This window comes from Protopterus annectens, chromosome 10.part0, assembly GCF_019279795.1.
Source record: "Protopterus annectens isolate FY-2018-M chromosome 10.part0, PAN1.0, whole genome shotgun sequence".
NCBI classification, from domain to species: domain Eukaryota; kingdom Metazoa; phylum Chordata; order Ceratodontiformes; family Protopteridae; genus Protopterus; species Protopterus annectens.
This window is the reverse complement of record NC_056744.1, coordinates 1,680,831,796-1,680,856,739: the sequence shown is the minus strand read 5'-3', so window position 1 is coordinate 1,680,856,739 and position 24,944 is coordinate 1,680,831,796. Positions and strand designations below refer to the sequence as shown.

Here is a 24,944-nt window from a genome sequence, read left to right as displayed (position 1 = left end):
GCAGGAGCCACACTACCATCACAGGTTATTTGAATACCTTAGTGCTGCATAATCATGTGGTGCATAACGCAACATGCAGTAACAGGGTCATACTGAAGGGCACCCCCAGACTCATCCAGTCAATGGAAATGGGCTTTCAGCAGGCCAAACACTCACCCAGTGACAGTCTGTGTTTGGAGCAGGGTTATGTTGAAGAGTTCTCCAGCAGCTCTCCTAGGGTTTACAGACTGGTGTATTCAGTCAGAGTTTGAATGGATAGCTTGCATCACCTGCAAAAGAAAAACAGGGAGGAGGGATAATAAAAGAAGGGGGATTTACTCCTAAGCAAGACAGTTAATAGCGTATACCTACAAAAATTAATATGACAGTAAAAGTTTGTACTCACCAACAAGGTGACCATGGAGTATTGCTACTATGCAGGAAGAGGCACAGCGTTTGGGCCAGATGTGAGAAGCATGGGCCCTGCCAGGATCCTTGGCCTGCATGTTAGTGCTGCATCACACACCCCCTGGCAGTTGATGGAGTGGTAGTTCTTCTTTTTCCAGTACTGATTCTGCCTGGTCGAGATGGGACATTGATGGCAATATGGGTGCAATCTATTTTACTAAGTACCTATGGAAAATGTACCATCCCACAGATGGCACTCATGGTTCTGTTTCTGTCCTGAGGTGATCCTGCTAAATAAACTGATCCACACATGCCAAGAGTATGCTGAGGAACTGCTGAAGTATTCTTGCGACAGAAGTCTGTCCCCAGTTTGTCTCTGAAAGACCCAGTGGCAAATATAGTGAGGGCTATATATACCCTTTTGTTCATATGTATGGGAAGACCTCATAACCCCGAAGTCTCATGGACCATACAAGCTCATGAAAGACCTTACAGCACTCCTTTCCACTCTAAATCTATCTGGGATTTTTTGGTCAGGAAAGTTGTAATGAGGCAGTCTTTGCCTATACCAGCACTTTCTCTGCTGCTGATTGTAGCTGGGTGCCTGATGTTTTGGTGCAGTTCATGCAAGCAGCTTACAAGGAGAAATAACCAAGCTGGTAGCTACAGCACGCATCTTTGCAAAATATATAAAAAAGATGCTACTTCACCTTTTCTGGAGTATGAACTGCAAACAAGAAAGAAAATACCTTATTTACTTAAGTTTGACATGCAAATGTAAGGTATTCTTCATCTGCATCTCATTATTTTCTCATTTGCACAAATATTTCTTAGTCTGACTAAACTGGCTCTGCCTAAGCACAGCTTGTCTGTATGAATTGTGCCAAAGCTGCCCTTAGGCATATCCTGTGCAAATTCCCACCATGCATAAGTGCATGCAGTGACTATGAATACCATTGTTGCTCTTAGTGTAAGTGACTTACTCTGGTGTATACGTCTGCTTCATAGATAGGCCTTGCACCAGAGTAAGTCACAACAAGAACAAGTCTTTTGGAATCTGGCCATCTGTTGCACAGGTGTGAATCATCACTCTCTACTAAAAAAATACACTTTTTTAATTACTTCAAGATAGTGTATAAGAACATGAATATAAACAAAAAACATTTGGTGATTGTTACTGGTAGCATATAACAAATGTCAGCTGTATCATACTAATTTTGTGTCTTTTAACTCATAAAAAAATCATCCACTGCTAATTAACTTACTGATAGCATTGTCAAAACAGAAAATAAATGACTACATTAAAAAAGTTGTTTTTCATCTATCAGCTGTGAAAAGCTCTGTCACTCATCTGGAATAAAATGCTTCTCATTTTCGCTATGACATATACAGATGGCATGCACAGTACTAACACAGTGAACTGTTTTTCAAGAAAATAAACATTTGACATCCTTTTCTTGGAATGCATCTTGTCGTTATACTGTTAGAGAATATCCTATTTTGCTTAGAAAGTCTGAATATTGGCATATCTTTTGAAATACTGGAAAATAATTGCTGGATTTATGCATTTACTTATTTCAGTCATTTGATCTTTATGATTTAATACTCTTTGTTTTTCCTATCAGACTTTGAACAGTATACATGTCTTATCCACTTACTTTTTCACTGCATTTAAACTTTAATTGTAAGCAAAATGTAAATATAAACTAAGCATATGCTGGCAAAAAGTATCAGATGTCACAGTTTTGTTGTTACTGGTTACTACTACATTTGCTGAAATTCTAATATAATCTCTTCAGAACCATATAATTGTGATATCCCAAGAAAGTTTTATATAAGAGTTTAGAAAAATTAGTTTCTTTATACTATTTGTTTTTGTCTTAGACCTACTGTATAAAATGATTACATTCGACATTTAAAGTACTGGTTAAAGATACTTTTATATAATTCATCAAATAAGAGTACTGAGCTTTAATCTGGCTGTAGCAGTGGAAACCCCAGGTGGCCAAACTTAAGCCTTGTTTGCAACTGTGTTTATGAACTGTCGTGCTTTATCTCCCCCTAACTTTAAACTTTACGCACCATAGAGGAATAGCCTTGACTGACGCTTTCGGTTACTAGCACTGGTTTCAGAGTTGGTGTTTTATTTACTGTTGTTCTATCCAATGTATTGTCAATGTTTTGTCCAGTGATCTTGTCTCACTGTAAGTAGGACTATGAAATAAGCAACTGGCAAATGAAAAAAAAAGTGTTGCTTTAAAAGCAATATCTTGTCCTTTTTATTCCTGCATAGCTAGGCTGACACGAGGCTATTAGATCTTGTACCCCTCTGTCTACCCGCTGGCTTCCAAATTGTAGCTTTTACTTTTACCGTTAGTAGTAATGCCATAATCATAGTCTGGCTGCATGTCATGAAGAATTTATTTTTACAGCTGTATCACAGTTACTAGCATCAAACAAGTTTAAAGCAAGTTTATCAGAGTAGGACAACTTTTTGTTATGATGAATAAGGAAACCAGTTAACTGTGATTCTAGTTCATCTCCATAAGGAAGACTACAGTAACCTTTCTACACTGGTTGAACGTGGCAGATTTGAACTTTAAATAACTGTACTGGAACTTGTAGTGCAACATCTTTAATATTTATTTGACCAGTACTGTACTTGACTCAAATTATTTAGCAGCAGTGGCACGGCTACCGAAATCCTTGTTAACAGTAAGTCATTCGGTTACTGCTACACAGTATGTGGTCATCTAAGGTTAAAAGCTGTCTGACAACCTACATGTCCATACTGTTTCTATTTTTATTCCCTTAGATAATGCGTTAAAGTCCAGGTGTTGGTGTTTAAAGAAAAAAACACACAAATTTTTATGTTAGCAGGAATGTTCGACCTAAGGAGTGGAACAGGTTATCCTTGAGAAAACACTTTTGTGTGCCGATTTATAATTATATTCTGGCTCTTGGAAGATATTTACTTCTTTGTAGTCTGTGATACCATTCATTACATGAAAGAAAAACTACTTTTTTCACATGAGAAAATATTCCTCATGCGCAAAACTCATATCCAGTCTTACAAAATATAGCCTAAAACATAAAATGGAACTTCTGGCATTTGTCTTGAATTAGTGTAGTCCTTCATTCTCCTGTTTGTTTTATTACCTTTTGTTTGTCAGTGCGTGCAAACCTACACATATTTTACTCTGTATTTGCATTGTTTTCTTTATTTAAATAAAGTTCATGTGTCAATCTTCAAGCTGTTATGTCTAGCATTTATTTATTATAAGTATATTTATGCACTATTGCATATCTTAGAAGAGGGGAAATCATTATTTACACTGTTGGTTAGCAGACTATGTTGCACACATCTTCTGTTAGACCGTTTAAGCCTACTAACAGTGAAAATAATATAAATTGGTGTATTTCATATTTGGCTTTATTTAATCGCAGCCAGTAATTAATGGTCTCTGCCTTAAAACTCATAGTGGTGGCAGTAGTATCATGCCAGGAAGAAAACTTTGGGAATTAGATGGTTTTGCTAGCTTTCCCTTAGTGAAAGTCAGTTATGGTATCTTAAGAGGCATTGAGCAACACTGGTTCAAAAAGAGAGGTGATGAGACAGGGGCCTAGGAGTACTGAGACAAAGACTTCTCTCTGTTAGTGGCCTACATGGAGTCTAGTCTGGGTGTGGAGGTGAGAGGCCCATACCTAGGACAGAAGAGAATATTCCCTTCAGACTCTTGGATCCAAGTTGTACTTAGCAAACTTATTATTGAAAGAGATATGTGTACTTTCTTGCTATTATTTCACCCTTGGTTGGTGGTGGTGGGATTAAAAGCCCATCGGTGCCAGCCATCTTGATGCCAGAGAGTGTCATCTTGCTATATGGGTGACTCATTTAAGGACGGTGGTTATGACCCACTTCCACATTTGGTGCCACTGGCATCAGCATACCTTCTAATTTGGTGCTGCCAGTCACCTATCACAACCCCTACAAAGAGGCAATGCAAAGTTCATAGCAAAAGAGCTAGTACTGCTTTCTTCTGGGGTAGAATTATTTTTTAAACAGCTAAGGACATCAGTATATCACCCTCAGTTTCATAGGTAGGCTAGTCAAGCATATTAATGAAACTTTAAAATCTGTGTTATGAAGGTCTGTAGAAGTGGATAGAAGGAAGTAGGGCTAGCTGCTTCCATATTTTCTCTTCTTACACTAAGCCTCAGATGGATTCACATCGTTTGAACAACAAAGGATAAATAAAATAAAAAATAAATTGAACTGCTGTATGGCAGACATTCCTGGGGATGTTGGATATAACAAAGAAACTTTTGAGGAGGAAAAGGTCCCATTTACCTGTGTGATGAAATATTAAGAGTTGCAAGATTGGTTAAGAACTATAATGCCTATAGTAAGGTAACGGATGGGGAGAGCAGAAGAGATACAACAGAGAACATATAATATTTAAGCCATGTGAATCATTATTTTCCTTTACACATAATCTAGATGACTGAATAGGTATTCACACATTTATTCTGGAATTTACTGGTGTAGTCCTCCTGGAGGAGGGAGGCGCGGCCTTGCATAAATGGTCATAAGACTAAATGGCCTTGGAATATTTTTGAAAACAAAAATGCTTGGCTCAGCAAATTTGAATCGGGAGGTAAAGCATTTGTGTTGGCACACATTGCTAAAAAAAAAAATTCCTTGGCAAGGTAGAAAGTACTCTGAAATTACAGAAAAAGTTGGCGAGGTGGAAAGTACCCTTTCAAATTATAAAAATGTAGCGAAGTAAGTTATAAGGTGACACAAGTAGAGAAAAGAAAAGCGGAGATGTTATACTGAATAAAACATTGGAATGAAACTGTAGTATGTTTGTAGAAGAAAGTGAGCTTTCCTCAGAATATACTGAAGTTAAAAATTGAGGGAAGCATTATCAGTGTTTCAGAAACAAGAAGTAAAGGAATTTGTACTGAGGAATAAGGACATTTTCTTAGAGTTCCCTAGTAAAACCAGGTTAATCCAGTGCAGCATAGAAACCATGCCTGGTGAGTAAGTAAATCTGAAACTATATCAGATGCCAAAGTCTGATTGCCAAACAGTTAAGGAAGGAGTGCAGGAAATTATTACATTTGTGGTGATAGAAGACCTTTGGAGTTCTAAGAGGGCTTTTTCTGCTAAGTGAGTAACCCCATTGTACATGTTTCTAAGCCTGATGAGTCTATAATGTTTTGCAGCAACTTAAGAAATTTGAATAGCTTATCTAAATTTGAGAAATAACCATGCCCTGGTTGGACAGACTAATTGAAAAAGTGTGTTAGCCTAGGCTTCTGTCCCCTTTGAACCTAACCAAAGGATATTGCAAATTGCCAGTCGCTAAAGAAAAAAAAATGCATTTTTCACATCAAATAGACGTTTTCATTACATAGTCCTGCCTGTCTGGTGTTCATGCAGGACCCACAGCATCCCAGAGGCTAAGGCCAAGGAACAAAATTCTAAGACCCCATGCCAGGTACGCAGCAATCTCCCTGGATGATGTAGTGATACTTTCCGAGGACTGGGAAAGCCATATCCCTGAAGTTTATGCCATCTTGAATTCTTTATATCAAGTTGTACTAACTGTTAACCCAGCTAGGTGCAAGTTTTGCATGACAGAGGCTTACTGTTTGGGTTATATAATCAGCCAAGGGATAGTAAAACCACAGGCCGAGAAGATTGAATAAATGTAAACCTGACTCATGACAACCTCGAAGAAGTGCTTGAAGGTTTCTTAGGTCTAGCAAGCAATTACTGAAAAATTATTATGAAGTTTGCTGATACTGCATACTCTTTGACTGACTTGGCCAAGTGTAAGGCTTTATTGAGAAGTAAGTGAATGGATAAAGCAGACCAAGCCTTTAGACATTTAAAGACCATATTCTATTCAGAACAGATTTTAATCACTCCAGACTTCTCCAGGCAGTTTCTGATCTATTTTTAGGCCTCTGAGGTAGGCATAGCTACAGCTTTGTACCAAGTTATAGAGGGAGACAAACATCTCATTTGTTGTATCAGCAGAAAGCTCAGAAATGGTGTGAAACTCTGTTCAGCAATCAAAAGAAAGTGTTTCACCACTAAATGGGCCCTAGCACCTTTAAGTACTATTTTATTAGGCTGAGCATTGGTACCTATTATTGACCATGCACCACTACTGTGGGTTTTATGAAAAAAAAAGACTGTAACCCCAAACTCTGCAGGTGAACGTTGACCATCTGGTACTTTAATTTCAAAGTCCACCACTGGCCTGGCCTCAGTCACATAAATGAGGTTGACCTGCCACAAGTCTACAATTCATCTGGTGTGTCTGAAACTAATGGTTCTGTGCAGGGCGGGGTCAATGTGACAATGTGATTGCTAAGCCAGAGGAAAACACCTTGCCTACAGTAGAACAGGTGGGGTTGCCCTTTACCAGGAAGTATGTGGGAAACAAAGAAAGGCAGGAAGTTTGGGAATCATCTGTCTTTGGAGCAATGTAGATGCCACTTCCCCTGAAAAGATCAGATCCCAGAATTGTGTTCTGGATTACTCTAACTCAAAGAAGGCTTGTACAGTTATTTTGAACACCTGCTCCTTTGTGAGTTAAGAAATTGAATTCTTATAAATAATGTCTGCTTCTTAAGCAGTGTGAGACAAAGCACTTTAAGCTAATTGAGTGCTGTGGAAACATTCAAATACTGAATTTTTTCACTCACTTTCTTCCCCCACTCCCTGTTGACCTTCATCCCCCTCATGACCAATTGGTCCATTTGTTCCTTATTATTGGGGTGAGGGTCAACCAGGAAGGGCTGTCAGTAATATGACAATTTTCTACTTAGCCCTACATTTCTTTCAAATGCCTGTCTTGTGGAACCAAAGATGGATGTGCAATGTACACTCTGGTTGTCCCTTACTTCCACAGAGGACGATGCCAATGAGCAGCCCCATCCCATTCACCACAGGCATGGAAAGTGGTTTACTAAGTCTCCCGGGAGAGAAGAGCAGACTACATCCCTTCACCTCTCCCTCCGTTTTAAACCAGAAGAATTGTTGAAGACTTTTTTTCTATATCAAACTACTGTGTGTGTGTGTGTGTGTGTGTGTGTGTGTGTGTGTGTGTGTGTGTGTGTGTGTGTGTGTGTGTGTGTGTGTGTGTGTGTGCATCTGGGGAGGAGTATGTGCCTGTGTGTGGTCTAAGTGCCTGCACAACCTACTAGTTCAGGTTGGTAGGGTGATCAGCTAAGCAGCTGTGCAGACTGAGCAGCTGAGTGATTCATAACTGTACAGATTCTCTGTCATTTAAATGTAGCACTACATGGAATGCGAGTGATTAGGACTCACATAATAGTGAAGCAATGCAGCTCGGCTTATCTATGCCATGCAAGTTGTGCCGTTATCTAGGAATACCATCCCAACTCTTTTAGGAGAGGCAGCTTGTCAAATGGAAAACAAGCAAAATGGAAAAGGCAGCTACTGTGAAGTTTAATTTGAAGAGAGACCCAAGAATCCTTTTGCTGCAGCAAATGGCTCAAGAGGATCTTGATAGTTACCTGGTGAGGGCATTGAACAAGTAATGTAGTGGTCTTCTGTCTAGATTACAAAAAGTGCTGCAATTTGTTGTGCACTTATCTGATCTTTTCATGTCTGAACAGCTGCTTCTCACTGAGGGAAGCAATGCTTGATGAACCTCTTAACACACCTTGGGATCATTGCACTTAATGTTATAAAGAACTCTGTTTTTAAACATATATACTGTTAATAAACTTTTGAGGAAGATTGTGTGACAGACTGTTGCATGTCATGTGATCTAACAGTACTTGTGCAAGTGGAAAATGCTTCCTCCTTTTAATACATGGAGGAGACAATTGTAGTTAGCATCAGGGAGAGAACAGTGGTAAGAGCCTAGATACTTATTTTGAGGTGAAGCTGAGAGCAATGAGTGGAATGGTATAGCTCTACAGAGGAAGGAAATACAGTCAAGCATTAAATGAGAAACATTTTGTTGAACAATGGACGTTGGTGAAGGGGTAAGCTACAAATATGGAAAACCCTGAGGTCAGTGCACGTGTAGTAAGAGTTATCTAGTCATGAAATGCTGTAAGGGATGGTCCTGGATTAAGGTCATCCATCATCACCATGCTGCTTGTCACAATGAGGGCCATCATAGTTAGCTGCTATGGAGAAAAGACCAAACCTCTCCAAACTCAGATGGATTTCCAAGCATTCTCTGGCAAGCTGACAAATCCAGTATTTCTTGGGTTGGCCTGTAAGTCTCTGCTTTAAATGTCTACTACATCTCCAAAGGAAGATTTCTCAAGAACTTGCTGTCCACCTCAATAATAACTTGTAGCTTTTCTTAATCCAGAGTAGCAGTAGTTGTGCAGCAGAGTACTTGTGACTCTCAGAGTTCCTTTCCACACTCCATGGACCCTGAGTAAAGTAATCATATCAGTACTTGTACTTATGATCACACCTTTTCTGTTACACAAGAATTTATGACCGTAAGTGCTTGTGGGGGTATGAGACAAAACTGACCATTACACCCACTTGTAGTTATCTCTAACTTCATTACCATAAGCCAGCGAAGTGCTGCAAAACTGTAGGTGAAGTCTCAATCTACAGACCTCATTCCCTATCACTCATAAAGGGAGTCAAAAGTACTTAAATTCCTCACAGAAGTGTAGTTTTTGACAACATTTAAGGACCACATGGCCATCAGGTCTGCCTGTTAATTGCTGGGTAATATACAGGCATGTCTTAATAGCTTTCCCTAATATTGTGTCTCTTGATCTTCTAGCTAACCCAGGTCATAGGTAGTAAAGATAAACATCCTACCTTGTCACCCTCTCTGGTTCCTTTATTCTACTCATTGTCAGCCACTATTGCCTGAGAAACACTTATTTTATGTTTCTTTTTCCAAACATTTAGACTGATTTCATATTTATATCCATCCATCCATCTATCTATCCATCCACACCACCCCCTTTTCCCATTTGTACACATGGGGCTAGGGTGCCACATTAACAGTGACTACCATCTAGAACCAAAGTACACACTGACTGGTGGCTAACTTTTTCCTTTAGTTCTTTTTAACAGAGTTTATGTATTCTTCCATTTTGTTGCTTACCAGGGTTGATGTTCTTCTCCATTTTGTTGCTTCTTCTAGATTCCAGTTACAAAATACTGAAATTCTGCCTAACTTGTTAAAATTAGTTGACTCCAATATTGTATTTGAAAATTCTGTAGAATATCTTAATGCTTAGACTCATTGAGGCTTTTGGTTTTAAATTCTTATTTTAGGAAACAAGAAGTAGGGATAACTTTCTGTGTAGGCTATTAGAAAACCAGTTGTAGTTGTATTTGCAAATGAAGGGTCTTTTCTGTCATATTCCTTTTCAGTGTAAAAATGGTGCTCCAAAACTTTTTTTTCTGTTTCATGTATAAGTCTCACATCAGCATTCATTAGTTTATTTAACAGGCATCCTGTTCATGTGGGTATATCCTAACCAGGAAGATTTTTCAGGCATTGTCAGTGGAGAATCCTATGCCTTTACCAGTTAATGTCTGCCTTGCATCATGGGTAAGCTTCCTAAACCAGCTGCACAGTCTAACCCTGAAACTGGCCACTGACTGACATGTGCAGTGTATAGCAGTTGTACTTATCATGGCCACACTATGAGATGGTGCCCCAGATTCATGGATGAACAAAGAAATGCAGTATTCTGCAGCAAAGTGTACTGAGTCTAGTACCTTGGCATAGTTGTGTGAAATCTGTAGAAAATGGTGTAAAATGGGATATACGGTATCACTGTTGAGAATTTTTGAGTGTTTCTGATGCATCAGTTTTATTACAGCAATGTTTACATGTTTAAAAATATGATAGAACCAAGTTTTAAAATTTAAGTTTGCATATTAAAACGAATTCTATCAGATTTAATAGTTTAAGAACTGAATTATATTTAATATTTGTAATATTTTAAAAATAGAATATGCCATTCTTTTAAATCTGTTTATATTTGCCCTTTGATCATTAGGTTTTGTATATTATAAATATGGGTCAATTAAAATATTGCTGTCATTGTTTTATGTCCAACAGGGGGTCTGCCATAGCCAGAATTATTGGTAATAATGTGAAAAATGTGGAGAAATTTGCATCAACAGTGAAGATGTGGGTGTTCGAAGAATTAGTCAATGGGAAGAAGCTAACAGAAATAATCAATACTGAACATACAAATGTGAAATACCTCCCTGGTTACAAAATTCCAGAAAATGTGGTAAGACTACAATCATATTATTTATGAAACCCAGAAAAAAATGCAGTAAAACTACTATGAAAAAAGTTAAAGTGAATATCCTTACATTCACTGCTGCAATATTCTTAACTATATGGGATTCCCTGCCACTGAAACCCCACATCCGGACAGTCTTCCATAGACTTCTGAATTTAAAAATGTATGCCAAACATCACCATATGTTCCCTGCATAATGTAGGGCATAAAGGTGATGGTCAGACTTACCAAAAACAGAACTACTTTGCTATAAGTCTGAACGTATCTTTTAAACCATTGGTCTGTTTACCTGTATGTCAGCTGCGGTGCTACAGTGTTTAGCATTATCACTTCACAGCAATAGGTTCTCCAGTTCGATTCTCGGGTGGTGCACTTTTGGTGCAGAGTCTCCATGTCCTTCCTGTGGTTGACTGAGTTTTAAAGATGTGCAGGTAGGTGCGTGCCTTCTGTGAAGGTTGGGTGCTGGGCTGGCAACTCAACACTTTAAAAACTCCACTCGCAATCAGTTTGCAGACCGATGATCCACTGTGGCGACCCGTAATGGAAGAAACCAAAAGACATTACTTTGGTCTGTTTACCTGCATCCGTTTTCTGCAAGTGGAGCACATTTTCTTTCTCCAGGGACTTCCTACGCCTCTTTGCTGTTTATGCAAGATAAGTGCCCCATTGGGGATTTTGTTTTTTTCATATTTATGTTCCTTGAGGTTAATGACATCCAGGAAGGGTAAACGCCAAGGTGAGAGACAGATTCCTCAGAGACCACCATGATAAGAGTCTTTTTTTTTTTGCTTAGGTGCTTCTCATGACTGTATGTCTTGTTCTATTTGTCAGGCATCTGTTTGTAAACTCGTAACAGTAGGCTTTCTTCCCTTTCCTTGTTTCTTGGGAATCACCATCTTAGCCTACTCGCTAAAGATACTGTGGAAGGAGTCTCCCTCCCCGAGGGTCAGCCATAAGGGAAGAAGGTAAAAAGGTACAACTGGACATCCGAAGAGGCTTTACAGGTGTCCATCTCAGACGTTCAGAGGGAACCATGCTTGATTTTTTCTGAGGGACCTAGGGGAGTTCCTCATTTTCTAGTTGGGGAAGAAGTTCCTGCCATGGTTCTCAACTGTCGTCCTGGAGCTGAGCCTTCTCAGGACATTCCCTTAAAAAAGAAAGAAAAAAAATTAACGTTTCTTCTGCTTCTAGGGATCCACAAAGTGAGTGGCAGGCTTTTACTCAGCGGTTATTTTCTGCCTTAATGTTTTTAACGCCTCCTCATGGGGATTCAGTTACTGCTCCTCGTAGGTCCTCTACTCCTCTTAAAAGGCCTAGAGACCAGGATTCCTCTGAGGATGAGTCAGATTCTGCTGACGAATCCCTCACTTACTCTACTCAGATTCCTTCTTCTTTAGACTATGGGTCAGAGGAGGAGGAATCTATTAGTCCTGATGTTCCTTTGGAGGAAATTTCCTTTGGGGACAAACTCTCTAGGGTAATGGATTTTTTTTTTAAGTGGGATTGTATTCAGGTCTCTGATATACATAAGACATTCTATGATTTGTTGCAGTTGGACTCTCCTAAACCTGAGGCTATTCCTCCTGTCTTGGCTGCTTTCTCAAATGCCTGTCAAGCACCTGATTCTCTTCCCCCCCACTGACAAGAAGCCTGATTTTATAGGGTTCCTGAGGATTGTTCTTTTTTTATATAAATGTTCTGCTGCTGCTGACCCTTAGGTAGTGTCCATAGCCACTGATAAGCCGTCTCAATTGCTTCCTTCACTCAAGTTACTGCCTTTTGACAGGGACAGCAGACCTATGGACAGGCTGGGCAAAATTTTTCACTTCTGCTACTCTAGCTTTTAGGACCATTAATTTTCAGACCCATATGTCTAGATATGTGTTGGCTGTTCTTTCTCAGACATGTCAACTTATTTCTGAGTTAGGGTAAAACTTCTGTTCTTTCCTTGCTAAGGACTTCCTCTTAAGTCATTCATCATTCTATTAAATGTAGTTATGATCCAGCAGATGCCTCTTCTAGGGCTGCTGTTTTGGTTCAGTTATGAGGAGGTATTCTTGGCATAGGCTTCATCCTCTACTTGATGATATTAAAGCTAAATTTATGGATGCTCCTCTGGATTCTAAACTTGTTTGGGGAAGCTGCTGCTGGTTTGTTTAAGTCCCTTGAAGATAAAGGTAAGGCCTTATGGGAACTTAAACATGTGTTTGTTTCTCCTTTGCCTAAATTTCAAAGAAACTACCCTGCTAAACCTGCCTTTGTTTGTCGGCAATCCCGTCCTTCTACTAAAGGTAAGAAGAGTGGTAAATGGACGCCTCTGCTAAGGCTACCAAATCTTCAGAGCTCTGAAACCTTCCTTTCTGGACAAACCAGGTGCTGTGTGAATATCCATCCCTTCCCAGCCACATTCCTCTTTCTCTTTTCCAGTTTGGCTTCAGATCACTCAGGATTTATGGGTTTTGTCAATCATTCGTCAAGGGTACTTCATGGTGTGGGAATCCTGTCCAACATTTATGGGCATTCTTCAGCCTCCTTGGGAACATCTTCCTTTTTTACCAAAAGTTCTGAAGATCATTTGTCTCAAGGTACTGTTCAAATGGAGCCTGTGTCCGACAGGGGGAAAAGGTTCTACTCCTGACTGTTTTTAGTGCCCGGAAAAGAGGGCACTTGGAGATCTATTATAGACCTCTTTCATCTAAACACTTTTCTAAAGGTACCTTCCTTTCAGATGTTGACCCTTCAGATTCTGTTTCCTCTCCTGCGCACTCAGGCCTATATGGTGTCTCTGGATCTCAAAGATGCTTATCTCCATATTCTGATACATCTTTAAATGAAGTTTTTGTGTTTCTGTGTTGCTCCCTGGCATTTTCAGTTCTCTGCTTTGCCTTTTGGCATTTCTACTGTCCCAAGGGTGTTCAACAAATGCCTTGCTCCTGTGATTGCCTTTTGCAGACTTGAAGGAATCCAAGTATTTCCTTACTTGGATGACCTATTGATTCAGGTATCCTCTCAAGAGACCCTTTTGCAAAATCTTAATTTTGCTGGGGTTTACTATAAATTTCAAAAAGTCTTCTCTGACTCCTTCTCAGGATCATGTTTTTTTCTGGGTTGCAGGATTCAGATGGTGCCAATGCCTGCATCAGTTCCTCCTCCAAAGGCCTTAAGTCTAATAATTTCTTTCACACTTTTATTCCTCTGGCATTCATTACCGCCAGTGAGTTTGAGAGTTCTGGGTTTCATGGCATCCACCATTCCGATGCTCCCTCTAGCCAAACTTCATATGTGAAAGTTTCAGTGGTTTTTGAAGTCAGTGTTGCGTCAACATGCTCATCCTCTAGAATTTGTAGTTCTTCTTCCTTGCTTCAGACGGGAACTTTTCTGGTGGATTCCGCAGTTGCCTTTGAATCCAGGGATTACTTTTTACCTCTCTCTCTTCCCTTTCAGGAATTGTTCACGGATGGCTCAGACATGGGATGGGGGAAACTTTTGGCTCCCTAAAGGTACAGGGGGTGTGGTCGCCTTGTCAGCAGAAGGAACATATCATTGCTAAAGAGATGAGAGCTTTTCTGCTGGGTCTTCAGGCCTTTCAGTCTCTCTCTTCTCCAGGGCCTCTCAAGGTATTCACAGACAATACCACAGTGATGTGGTATGTCAACAAGCAGGGAGGAACGAGATCTTACTTTCTTTTGGTATGGGATCTTGCTGTCAAGTGACTCTTCAGGCAGTTTATATCCCTTCCAGTCACAACATTGTGGCAGACACACTGAGAAGGTCCTTAAATCAGTCCCATGAATGGATACTTCACAGGGATGTGTTTCTTGACATTCACCAGTGGGGTACTCCTCAGCTGGATCTTTTTGCCTCCCCTCTGAACAGACAACTTCCTCAGTTTTGTGCCAGAGTCCCAGGTCCTCTGGTATGGAAGGTGGATGCCCTCTCATTCTCTTGGAAGGGGATGTTTCTTTATGTATTCCCTTCCCTTCCTCTCATTCCGAAAGTTCTGTTCAAAATTCAGCAGGATGCTCCCAAAATTTTCTTGGTGACTCCCTTTCGGCAGCAACAGCACTGGTTTCCCCTTCTTCTGCATCAAGCCAGGGACTATCATCGCAAGTTACCTCACAGGGTGGATCTAATCACACAAGACAAGGGGTCTCTTATCCATCCCCATCTGTCCACGCTTCAACTGACACTGTGGGTGATCGGATTTTGATTCCTTATAGACACCTTTTTTTTCTGAGGACATGCTGCAAGTCGTGCAGGAGGTCAGGAAGGCTATGACTAGGAAATCTTATTTATCTGAATGGAAGAGGTTTTCTTTTTGGTGTCTCTCTCGTAAACTGGACCCACTTACTGTGGATGTTCCTTTGCTGCTCTTATTTGTGTGAGTTGCTCAATGTTGGTTTGGCCTATTCTTCTATTAAGGCCACCCTATCAGATATCTCTGCTTGTCCACCTTTTTCTCCTCCTTTAGCTGCTGGATTTGAGGTGAAACAATTTCTTAAAGGTGTCCTGAATGTTAGACCTCCCAGGAAGCTTGTTCCTCCTCCCTGGGATTTTAATTTTGTTTTGGAGAAGTTGACCCTTTGAGCCTGCTGCTTTAGTTTCCTTGCAACATTGTTCCTGGAAGACTGTTCTTTTGTTTGGACTTACTTCTGCCAGACTGGGTGAGTTGCAGGCCCTTATGGCTTGTCCTACTCCATTTTTGATTTTTCATGAGGACAGAGTGTGTTTGCGCACTAACCCTTCTTTTATGCCGAAGGTGGTTAATGAGCTATCTCTTAATCAGTCTATTAATCTGCTTACTTTTTTCCCCTCTCCACAAACAGACAGTGAGAGGGTGCTGCACACTTTGGACATGCATAGGCAACTTACAAGTTTGTCTGAATATGACCAAGACTATCAGAAAATCTGATCAGTTATTTGTTTCTTTTCATCCTAGATATTCGGGGCTTGCTGTATCCAAGCAGACTGTTTCTTCTTGGATTTCTAAGGCTATTTCCTTTTACACTTTTCATGGCAAGAGCCTTCCTTTTTCATTTAAGGCTTCTTCTACTAGAGCTGTGGCTTTTTCTGGTACTTTTTTCAAAGGCTTGCATACTATCTTTATTGTTGAATCAGCTACTTGGACTTCTGCATACCTTTACCAAGCACTACAAGCTGGATGGTATCTCTAGAGCTGGGGCTGGTTTTGCTAGTTCAGTTCTTCATATTTTTTAGGGGATTCTTTTGTCCCTTCCTCCTCCCATTTCCTCTTGAGCTATGGCACTCTCATATAGTTAAGAATACTGCAGTAGTGAATGTGCAGTTGGATAAAATCTTACCATAACTGTAGATGTCCTTGCCTTCACTGCTGCAGTATTCACTCCCTCCCTCCATCCCCCTACTTCTTTACTTTCTTGGATGTACACATTACCTCTTGGATTCCTTTGACTGGTGTTCCTCCTTGGGCAATCAATTCTGTTTTTGGTAAGCCTGAACATTGCCTTTATGCCCTACATTTTGCAGGGAGCGTATGGTGACGTTCTGCATACCTTTCTAAATTCAGAAGTCTTTGGAAGACTGGACGGACGTCGGGCTCCTGTGGCAGGGAATCTTGTATAGTTGAGAATACTGCAGCAGTGAAGGCAAGAACATCTACTGTTATGATAAGATTTTACACAGCTGGACTTTCCCTTATCTCAATGAAACCTTAGTTAGTGAATGAATGTTAAAATTGGTGTTCTTGTTGGTTATTTACCTGCTGTTGATTTAGGCAGTTGTGAGATCCAATCTCACTGTGATAATGTTGACAGTGGAGGATGAAATACACACCTCACATTACACTGTAGTCACTTACATTTATCGTGCTACAGCTGCAGTCTTGGCAGCTATGCAGAAAAATAAAACAGTGCAAGGTTCTTGTGAACAGCAGAGGGATTCCACAGCTTCCTTATCACTGATCTTTTCATATATTAATTGGTTTTATTTTAAGAAAAAAAATCTAAATATGGTTCATCCATTCAGTTATCTGTTTGCAGCTACCTTTTCTGTTGTGAAAGTCACAGCTTCTGTTGTCACTGGTACAAAGTCCTCCATGGCATGCACTGATGTCTCCTGCGCCTATGTTAATGGATGTGCTCACTACAATGATCATAATAATGGGATCACTGTAGTGAACACAATAAGAAGTATCTTCGCAGTCATCAGATACCAAAATAAATCCATTATCACATTTTCCTTTTCTCTTTGAACTTCAGCATGATGGTCCCAACTGCTCTCAGTGCTGGTGAAGTAACAGTTTTGCGTATGTCTGTCACCATTCAAATCCTGAGGCTGTCCTTACTATCCAGTAACTTGCAGGGGTGGAGCTGAAAAATGAGCAGGGTTAACAGTAATGTTTGAAGGACCAACAGTCAAAAGTGGTTTGCAGTGAGACATATAGGCATAAGTTAAGATGAGAAACCGGGTCTTTAGACCTAAGATCACTAGGTCAGGCTCCTTAACTCATTCCCTCCAGTACAACTCTTTTGAGTGTGGACCTTTAACTCCTAGTGGGTGTAGCCTGAGCCTTTAAAAATGAAGTTATCACCTTACAATTCTAACAAATACTCATTGACAGTGGTCAAATATCAATATAAGTGTGTTTGCCATCATGTATGCTTCAAGATAAAATATTCTGGCACCTTGTATGAAGCATGGTTTTGGAATTATTAATGCAAGTATGAACAAGTAATATTTGACACCTAGAGGAGCAGTAGGCGGTAACTGCAGATGCACCTGGAGGCGTCACTTGGATGTAATGCAGCCTTGGTAGTAACATTACTTGGGTCCTCTTCTAGGAAGAGACTGGCCTGTAGGTCTGTGTTACTGTAGTCACTTGACCATGAGAGATGCATCTAGGAGAATTCGGCCCAACTTCCTGATCTTGGACTGTGTTTTGGTCTAAGATGGTAACTGGCATTACCTCACATCCTTCCTCTCTGACGAAGGCATCAGTAATGGTTAAGCATTTGAACTCTGTTCTCATATGGAAGGCAAAGAGTGTGTATTCAGTCCCTAGTGGCCTTTTTTTTCAGAGCAATTCTCTAAACTGTATCTTGATGTTTGAGTATTCCATGTAGGTGCTAAGCCTGCCTTTGACCTCCATCACTGGTTCAACTAGTGCATTTTGGAGCATGTAGAAAGAAAACTTAGTGCATATGATACACAAATCCACTGTTATATTCTGGATGCAAGATAGCGCACACTGAAAAAACACAAACCTGAAATCAAGTAAATTTAACTAATTCAAGTCAACAATGCTGTAGTTTGGTGGCTGGACTGCTGACATTTGTAATGCAAAATGTTTTTAATTTAACTAAATTTGGTTAATACCAGTATTTTAACCTGAAAATAAGTTATATCGCTCTTAGTACCATTATGCTTAACAGAGCCAAAACCCTTTTCACAGAAATGCTGTATGGTACGTCCAACTTGCTAATAAAAAGCCTTTCAGCTGCTAAGGTACTCTTGGGACTTTGCTTGTTAGTCTTGTCCTTTCCATTTTCCGAGTGCAGTTCTGGCTATGGAGGGCAGGGTGCAGATTGTTGTTGCCAAGCTGAAGTACATTTAATATGGGCAGAACATTTTTCTTGTCTTGTCTCAAACATGTCCACTATACTGAATGCCATTGTGGCTACACAAATATGGGGGATTGTTGCCACTATGTGCAGCCTTTAAGAGTTACTGCTGAAAACAAACTGAATGGTTTACTGTGGATAGAACAGTTGTGGCTGTAGCAGGGATTCTGTTATTGTATGTGTTTGGAAACAAGCTGAAGTTATATTACACCGAGTTATATTTTCTGCATTTGGTCAATCAAATGTTTTCTCTGTCCCAGTGTCATTTTGGCTGCTTGGAGATGATGGGGGTGTTACTGCTTTCATATGTTACTTTTGGGAAGTACTGACATAAATTGCTGTTGGCTGTACTTCTTGTATTTAGTCAATCAACATATGTATTGTTACAGTTATATTTGCAGTAATTGCAGCAAGAGATCTAATACCTCTGTCTGTTTTGGCTAGAAGTAAGATAGCTGATGTATGACCATTTACTTATGTAACAGTGCAACTGTACTCAAAGTTGAACTAATCTTGATGAATCTCTTCCCCCTTCAAATTAGCTCCAGCTATTCAGTTGTTCCCTGCAGCTCTACCTTGCTTTGAAGTCACCAAATGACCCTGGGTCCCACTTGCAAATGTCTTCCAACCTCCACTCTTGCAGTAGCAGGCAGAATGGCAGAAATCTCGTGGGAGGAAGGGACACCAATTTTATTGTTATTCTACTTGTTTTTGGTTTCTTCTAATTTCTCCTTTTTCCTGCGGCAACACCAGGGAAAAGAGAGGAAATAGACCCCACAGCACTGAGAAATATTTTCCAAGGGAAGTAAATAGAATGCTGTTATATTTTTAGACACAATGGATGTATATATTTATCAAAGTATTTGCAGTTGTCCTCGTAGGATAATCACTGGAAGGCAGCAGAAACACCACAAGTAAAATAATTTGTATTTATTCACAGAGATTTAGCCCTTTCATCCGAAGACTTCATCAGAATAAAAAGTGGAGTAAAAATACTTTTAAACTGTTAATTGATTGGTTAACTATTTAAGTGCTAATTATTTTTTACTAGTGTATTTTAATGTGGTTTTTACTGCAGTTTTTATTCTGATGAAGTCTTCGGACGAAAATGCTAAATCTCTGTGAATAAATACAAATTATTTTACTTGCGGTGTTTCTGCTGCCTTCCAGTGAATGTTTTTTGTTATAAGTTTGTCTCTACATTCTGTGGAGAGTTTGGTCTTTTTGTCTTCTTAGAATCCTGATTGGGAAGTCATGATACATGGAACTTCCCAGTCTGAGTCTGCCCCAGATTACCTTTCTTTAGCTCCTTTGTATGACACTACAAATAATGAAGGAATTGGAAAGCACCTTGAGGACCTTGTGGAAGTTCCAGATCACCTCTGTGGTTTAGGTATTAGTAATGGAATCATATCATAATTGTAGTACAGTTACTTGGTACCATCTGATCTCCTTTTTGTCAAACTCCTAAAAAGGCAGACTGAATTTGATTCCTGTTGGAATACTTTGAGTCACTTTACAAAAACCTTCATGTCATCATCAACCCCCTTTTTTCCCATTTTCTGCATGGGGTCGGGGTGTCATGTCAACTGTCGCCATATCTCTCTTTTTAATGCCACTGTCCTACCTTCACCAATACTCATGCCTGACTGTCACAGATCTTCTGTCATACAATCCATCCAACGCTTTGATGGACACCCTCATTTCTTCTTGCTTTTTTTTCTGAATGTCCCAAATCATCATCACCATATTGTCGTCTTCTTTTCCGCACGTGTCTGAATCACTGTAATCTGTTCTCTTTGACCTTTTCTGCAAATGGCGCTACTTTGACTTGTGCCCTTATATCCTAATTTCTTTGTTGGCCCACAGTGTGCATCCTAACACCCATCTCAGGCACTTCATCTCCATCACTTCTAACTTCCTTAAGTGGTTTGCCTTTATTGCCCAGGTTTATGTACCATACAGTAGTACTGGTTACTCCACTGTTTTGTCTACCTTACTTTAAAACTTTTTTGGCATTCTTCTGTCATACACTACCTCTGTCACTCTGTTCTAGTTAGATGTAGTCCTTGTAGCTCTGACTTCCTCATTCTGACTTCCCTTCTCCTCAACCACCCCCTCCGAGATACTTGAAGTTGTCAACTTGTTCCACCATTTTCTCTTCTGTCTTAATTCTAAGCTTCTTTTGATTTCCTCATTTGCTGCCCTTATCATTTATATTAAGTTTGGCAACCATATTAAATATATTAAGTTTGATTATATGTGCCTTCAGTTTTGCATTCTTTTCCCCTATGCTTTGCTGAAGTTCTTGCACAGAGTCTGCTTGTAATGCCACATTGTCTGCATACAGGAACTTTGCCGATCTGTTCCCTTGTTTGCAAATGTAGTCCATCACCAGTACAAACAGCAGTGGGCTCATAGCTAAAGCCTGATGCACTCCCACTTCCACTGGGAACCCCTTTGTATTTGAGCCATTGGAGCCTTGTACATAGCCTGCACTAATTCTGCCAGTGTTTCTGGGACTTTAATCCACTGCAGGACTGCCCAAATCAGCTTTCTTTGGGACCCTGTCACATCCTTTCTCCAAGTCTAGGAATGCTCAGTTGGATTCTTTCTTCATCTCTAGCTTCTTCTCAACTATATGTCTCACTGCAAACATTGGGTCAGTTGTGCTGCATTCTGATTTGAATCAGAACTGCTTATCTTTTGTCTTGCTCTCTACTACCATGGATATTTGTTTATCTGTCACTTTCTCAAGAACTTTCATGCAGTGTGACAGGAGATTGATACCTCTGTACTACCCACAGTTGTGAATGTCCCCTTTGTTCTTGAACACTGGCACTAGTAGGGTTATTCTCCAGTCATCTTGGATACTCCTTTCTCTCCATACTGCTTTGACTACCCTTGGGAACCATTTCTCGCCATCTAACCCAACATCTTTAAAATATCTGCTGTGCCCTCATCTGAGCTTGCTGCTTTCCCTGACTTCATTTTCCTTGGTGCTTTTCTTACTTCTTCTATGGTGGGCTCCTCCTTTTCTTTCACTGTAGGCTGTGCCAGGGGCAGTACAGCTTCTGTGGGGTTTTCTTCATTCGGAAGCTGATGGAAGTACTCCTTCCATGTATCCTTGATGTCCTGTGGACTGGTGAACAGGTTGTTGATGGCATCCCTTATGAAGGGTCTCTGACTATCTTCCTGTCTTTTCCTTGCAACCTGATATAGTTTCTTTGTGTCACCTACTGAGTTACTTTCCAAAAGCTGGTAGAAGTTTGTCTGAGGCCTTGTTCCTTGCTATTGCAACTCCTGTGTTAGCCTGTTTATTAGCCAACCAGGATTCCTTCTTAGCCTGGTTTGTCTTTTCTCCCACTTTTTCATATATTCCTTCTTTCTTTTCTTTTGATGACTTCCTGGACTTCTGCATTCTACCACCAGCTTTCCTTATGTACCTAATTTCCATGCCTGACTTGGCTGCATATCTGTTCTGTAGTTCTCACACATGCAGTTTTGAGGTGCTGCCTTTCTTCACCAACTTCATCTATTTCCTCATCTTCTTGAGGAGCTAGAGCTCTGAGTAATTCCTTGAACTGTTGTGCTTTTTCTCTAGTCAACTTCCATTTCTGCAGCCTTGTGTCTGTTGACCGTAGAGCCTTCTCTGACCACTGCTTGCTGATTGTAGCAACCAGTGGCTTATGCTGTTGGTTGACTGTTTCACTGGGGATAACTTTACAATTGCTGATTGTACCCCACTGTCCTTTCCTTACTAGGAGGAAGTCTACCTGAATAGCAGGTTGGCCACTCTTATATGTGATCTTGTGACTGTCTTTCTTGCTGAGCCATGTGTTGGTAACCATCAAGCCATTTGCATAACAGAAGTCTAAAATAGCCTCTCCTTTATTCTGATTGCTCCACCCATGTGGGCCCAGGCAGTCCTCATATCCTGTTCTGTATGTCCTGATATATGTGCTCTGGTCACACATTATCAACACCAATTCATGTTGTCCTGCTTTATCTAGTAGGTCCTGCAACTGCTGCCTTAATGCACTCTTTTCCTTACTATCACAACTCTTTTTTTTTTTTTTGTGGGGCATAGGCTGAGATTATAAATACACTGAAGCCTGTCCTTCTCTTGTGTAGTAGATTCTGGACCCCAAGCCAAGTGTCTTTGCTGTACTGTCTTTCCATCTTGTCTCCTGGATACGGAGGAAGTTCAGCCTCCTTTTTTATCATAGTGTCATTCATTTCCAAGCTGTGTTCTGTCAGGGAACCTATATTGAGTGTAGCAATTCTTAGTTGATGTTTGGCAGGTTAATTAGTTTTATATCTAGCTTTCGCCTCTACAGAACTGTTCCAGGTATCCTAGAGTCTGTGTTGCTGTCCACAACTCCTTTCTGTAGTGAGTTTGAGATGGAAACAGCTAGCATGTTTTTGGGAGATGGGAGGAACCCCACAGAGACACAGGAACAGTCAAACCCCATACAGGCACTGACTGGAGGTCAAGATCAAACCTTGTATCTTATGCATGGGAGGAGAAGATCTTAACCATTATGCCAACTGGTTTCTCTAAAAACCTTTCTGATTCAGGATCTTCAGGCCATACAGTTTTCCTGACCTCATTTTTAGTGGTTAAGAAACAAGAGGATTAGAAATGCCTAGAGAACCGTAGTTTTATATGTACTGATACATTAGTCAGTCATTATTTACTTGTCTACATCATTAAGTTTCATTGATCACTACTGAAGAATGCTGACAAGAAGCTACAAGGTACATCAACTTTGGAAACCATAGCTGAAGTGGAACATCTATTGAAGCCAGAAAGATACTATTTGGACCTCTTACAGTGATTCTGATAGTTATGGTGAGCAGGTATTTATACCTGTTGCTTTATAGATGCAACTGACCAGTTTTGCAGAGGATGTCAGGGTTTCAGTTATGAATGACCTGTATATTGGGTTCTTTTGGTGATACAGTTCAGGAGACCGTTATTGTGATTCTGATGAGGGATCTGGATTTCTCCTCAGTGACCAACATGCTGCCTTCTGACTACCTGGTGGATAATGGACATTTCTGGGCTTAATGCTAGACTTTATGTAGGATCTATAGTTTGTCTGTAAGGCAGGGATGGGAACAATAACCAGTATGTTTCCTTTTGAGATGATGGTTCCTCTTTTCCAAAAATGGACTTGCACATGATTTCTACAAACATAGGAACAGGTGTGCTTGCCTTCTTCCCCATATATTCTTTCATTCTGTTACAAGGAAAGTAATTGGCAGAGCAGTCCGCACTCCACCTTTCCACCTGGCCATGAATCATAGCACACTGGCATGTGCTAGAACAGGAAAAATCCAATGTTATTCTCATCTTTCCTCCTTAACCCTTTTCCCCAAAAATGCACATAGATCAAAGCTTCTACTCCTGCTTTTACCTAGTTCTAAATATAACTAGGACACAAGGCACATATTGGATCCAATTGACTTAAACTAGTTTATCAAGCACAGAATGTTTTAGATACTTGCTTTGTAGCTATGTATCCCTCACTTGTTGAAGGGAGACGGGATGTGGTTACTGGGCATGTAGGATACCTATTTGCACAAGTAGATTATGAAACATTGCAGAGAATTTCTCAGACTCAAGGTTTACAGTCATCTTTTCTAGTTCAGGGAGTTTTGTTTCCACCAGGCAGACCTGTCAACTTCCCATATTTTGTAGGGACACTCTTAATGTTTTCTCAAGTTTTACTCTGTACCTCCTAAAACTAGAAATCATTTTGAGAAGTTCTAAGATAACAGTACCAACATTTAAAATGTGTTCCTAATTTTAGGAATTTTTCTTAATTATATTTTTACTTTGTTCCAAATTCTGAAATTAAAAATAGAACTCTCCCACCAGAGTGTTTATCAGCTGTGTGACTGTTGTAGAAAAGTTATTGCTCAGAAATGTTGTCTGATCTACTTTTATGTGGGTAAATGGCTTGTATTAGCTTATTCTTGAATCGATCAACAAATTGGGATTTTTTTGGCCTACAAACCACCAATGCACTCCTCCGAAACGTCACAAAAAAGTGAAAAAAGAACCTCCGCTGGCTATACAATCAAGGGCTGCCCTCCAAAAAGTAGAAAATATTGTAACACAAGTCCACGAACACCAGGAAATCCAAAGTACGAAAACGTTTATTCAAACGTACAAGTCCAACACAATAAAACACTGAAAAGGGATTGAGCGCGCTTTCATCTATAACATCCAAACTTCATCAGAATCCATCATTTGCTATAACTGATTACCTTAAATACATTTTAGATAATGAGTTAATTGAAAGATTGCTTAATTACCCAATTATTAAAGAAACACAAAAAACAATATTTCTTTTAAAATAAATAAATTGTAAACCCAGCAGTAGAATATACCACATACTAGCAAGAAATCAAATACAAGTTTTTTGTGTTTCTTTTCAGGAGGCATGCATGGTTGAAAGAACAGGCATTACCAGACCATGTCAAATCTAAGCTTTTGGATGCACCTATGGACAAGGTCAATTTATTTGGTTCCCCTGCACAGCAGGTACTAAAAAAGATGGAAGAGAAGGCAAAATCTGTACAAACAGTGAAAGATTTCTTACAAGTTCAACCTCCAAGGTTTAGCAGGAACTGGCCCTCCAAAAATTG

General features: G+C 40.0%; 1 protein-coding gene across 1 annotated transcript in view; it reads left to right on the top strand.

The window, feature by feature from the left end:
• Nucleotides 1–24,944, top strand: part of GPD1L (glycerol-3-phosphate dehydrogenase 1 like) — a 922,781-nt gene that overhangs the window by 118,776 nt on the left and 779,061 nt on the right. The window contains exon 2 of the mRNA XM_044086437.1: nt 10,494–10,671. Within this exon, the coding sequence (XP_043942372.1) occupies nt 10,494–10,671 (178 nt within the window). The remainder of the gene's footprint in view (nt 1–10,493; nt 10,672–24,944) is intronic.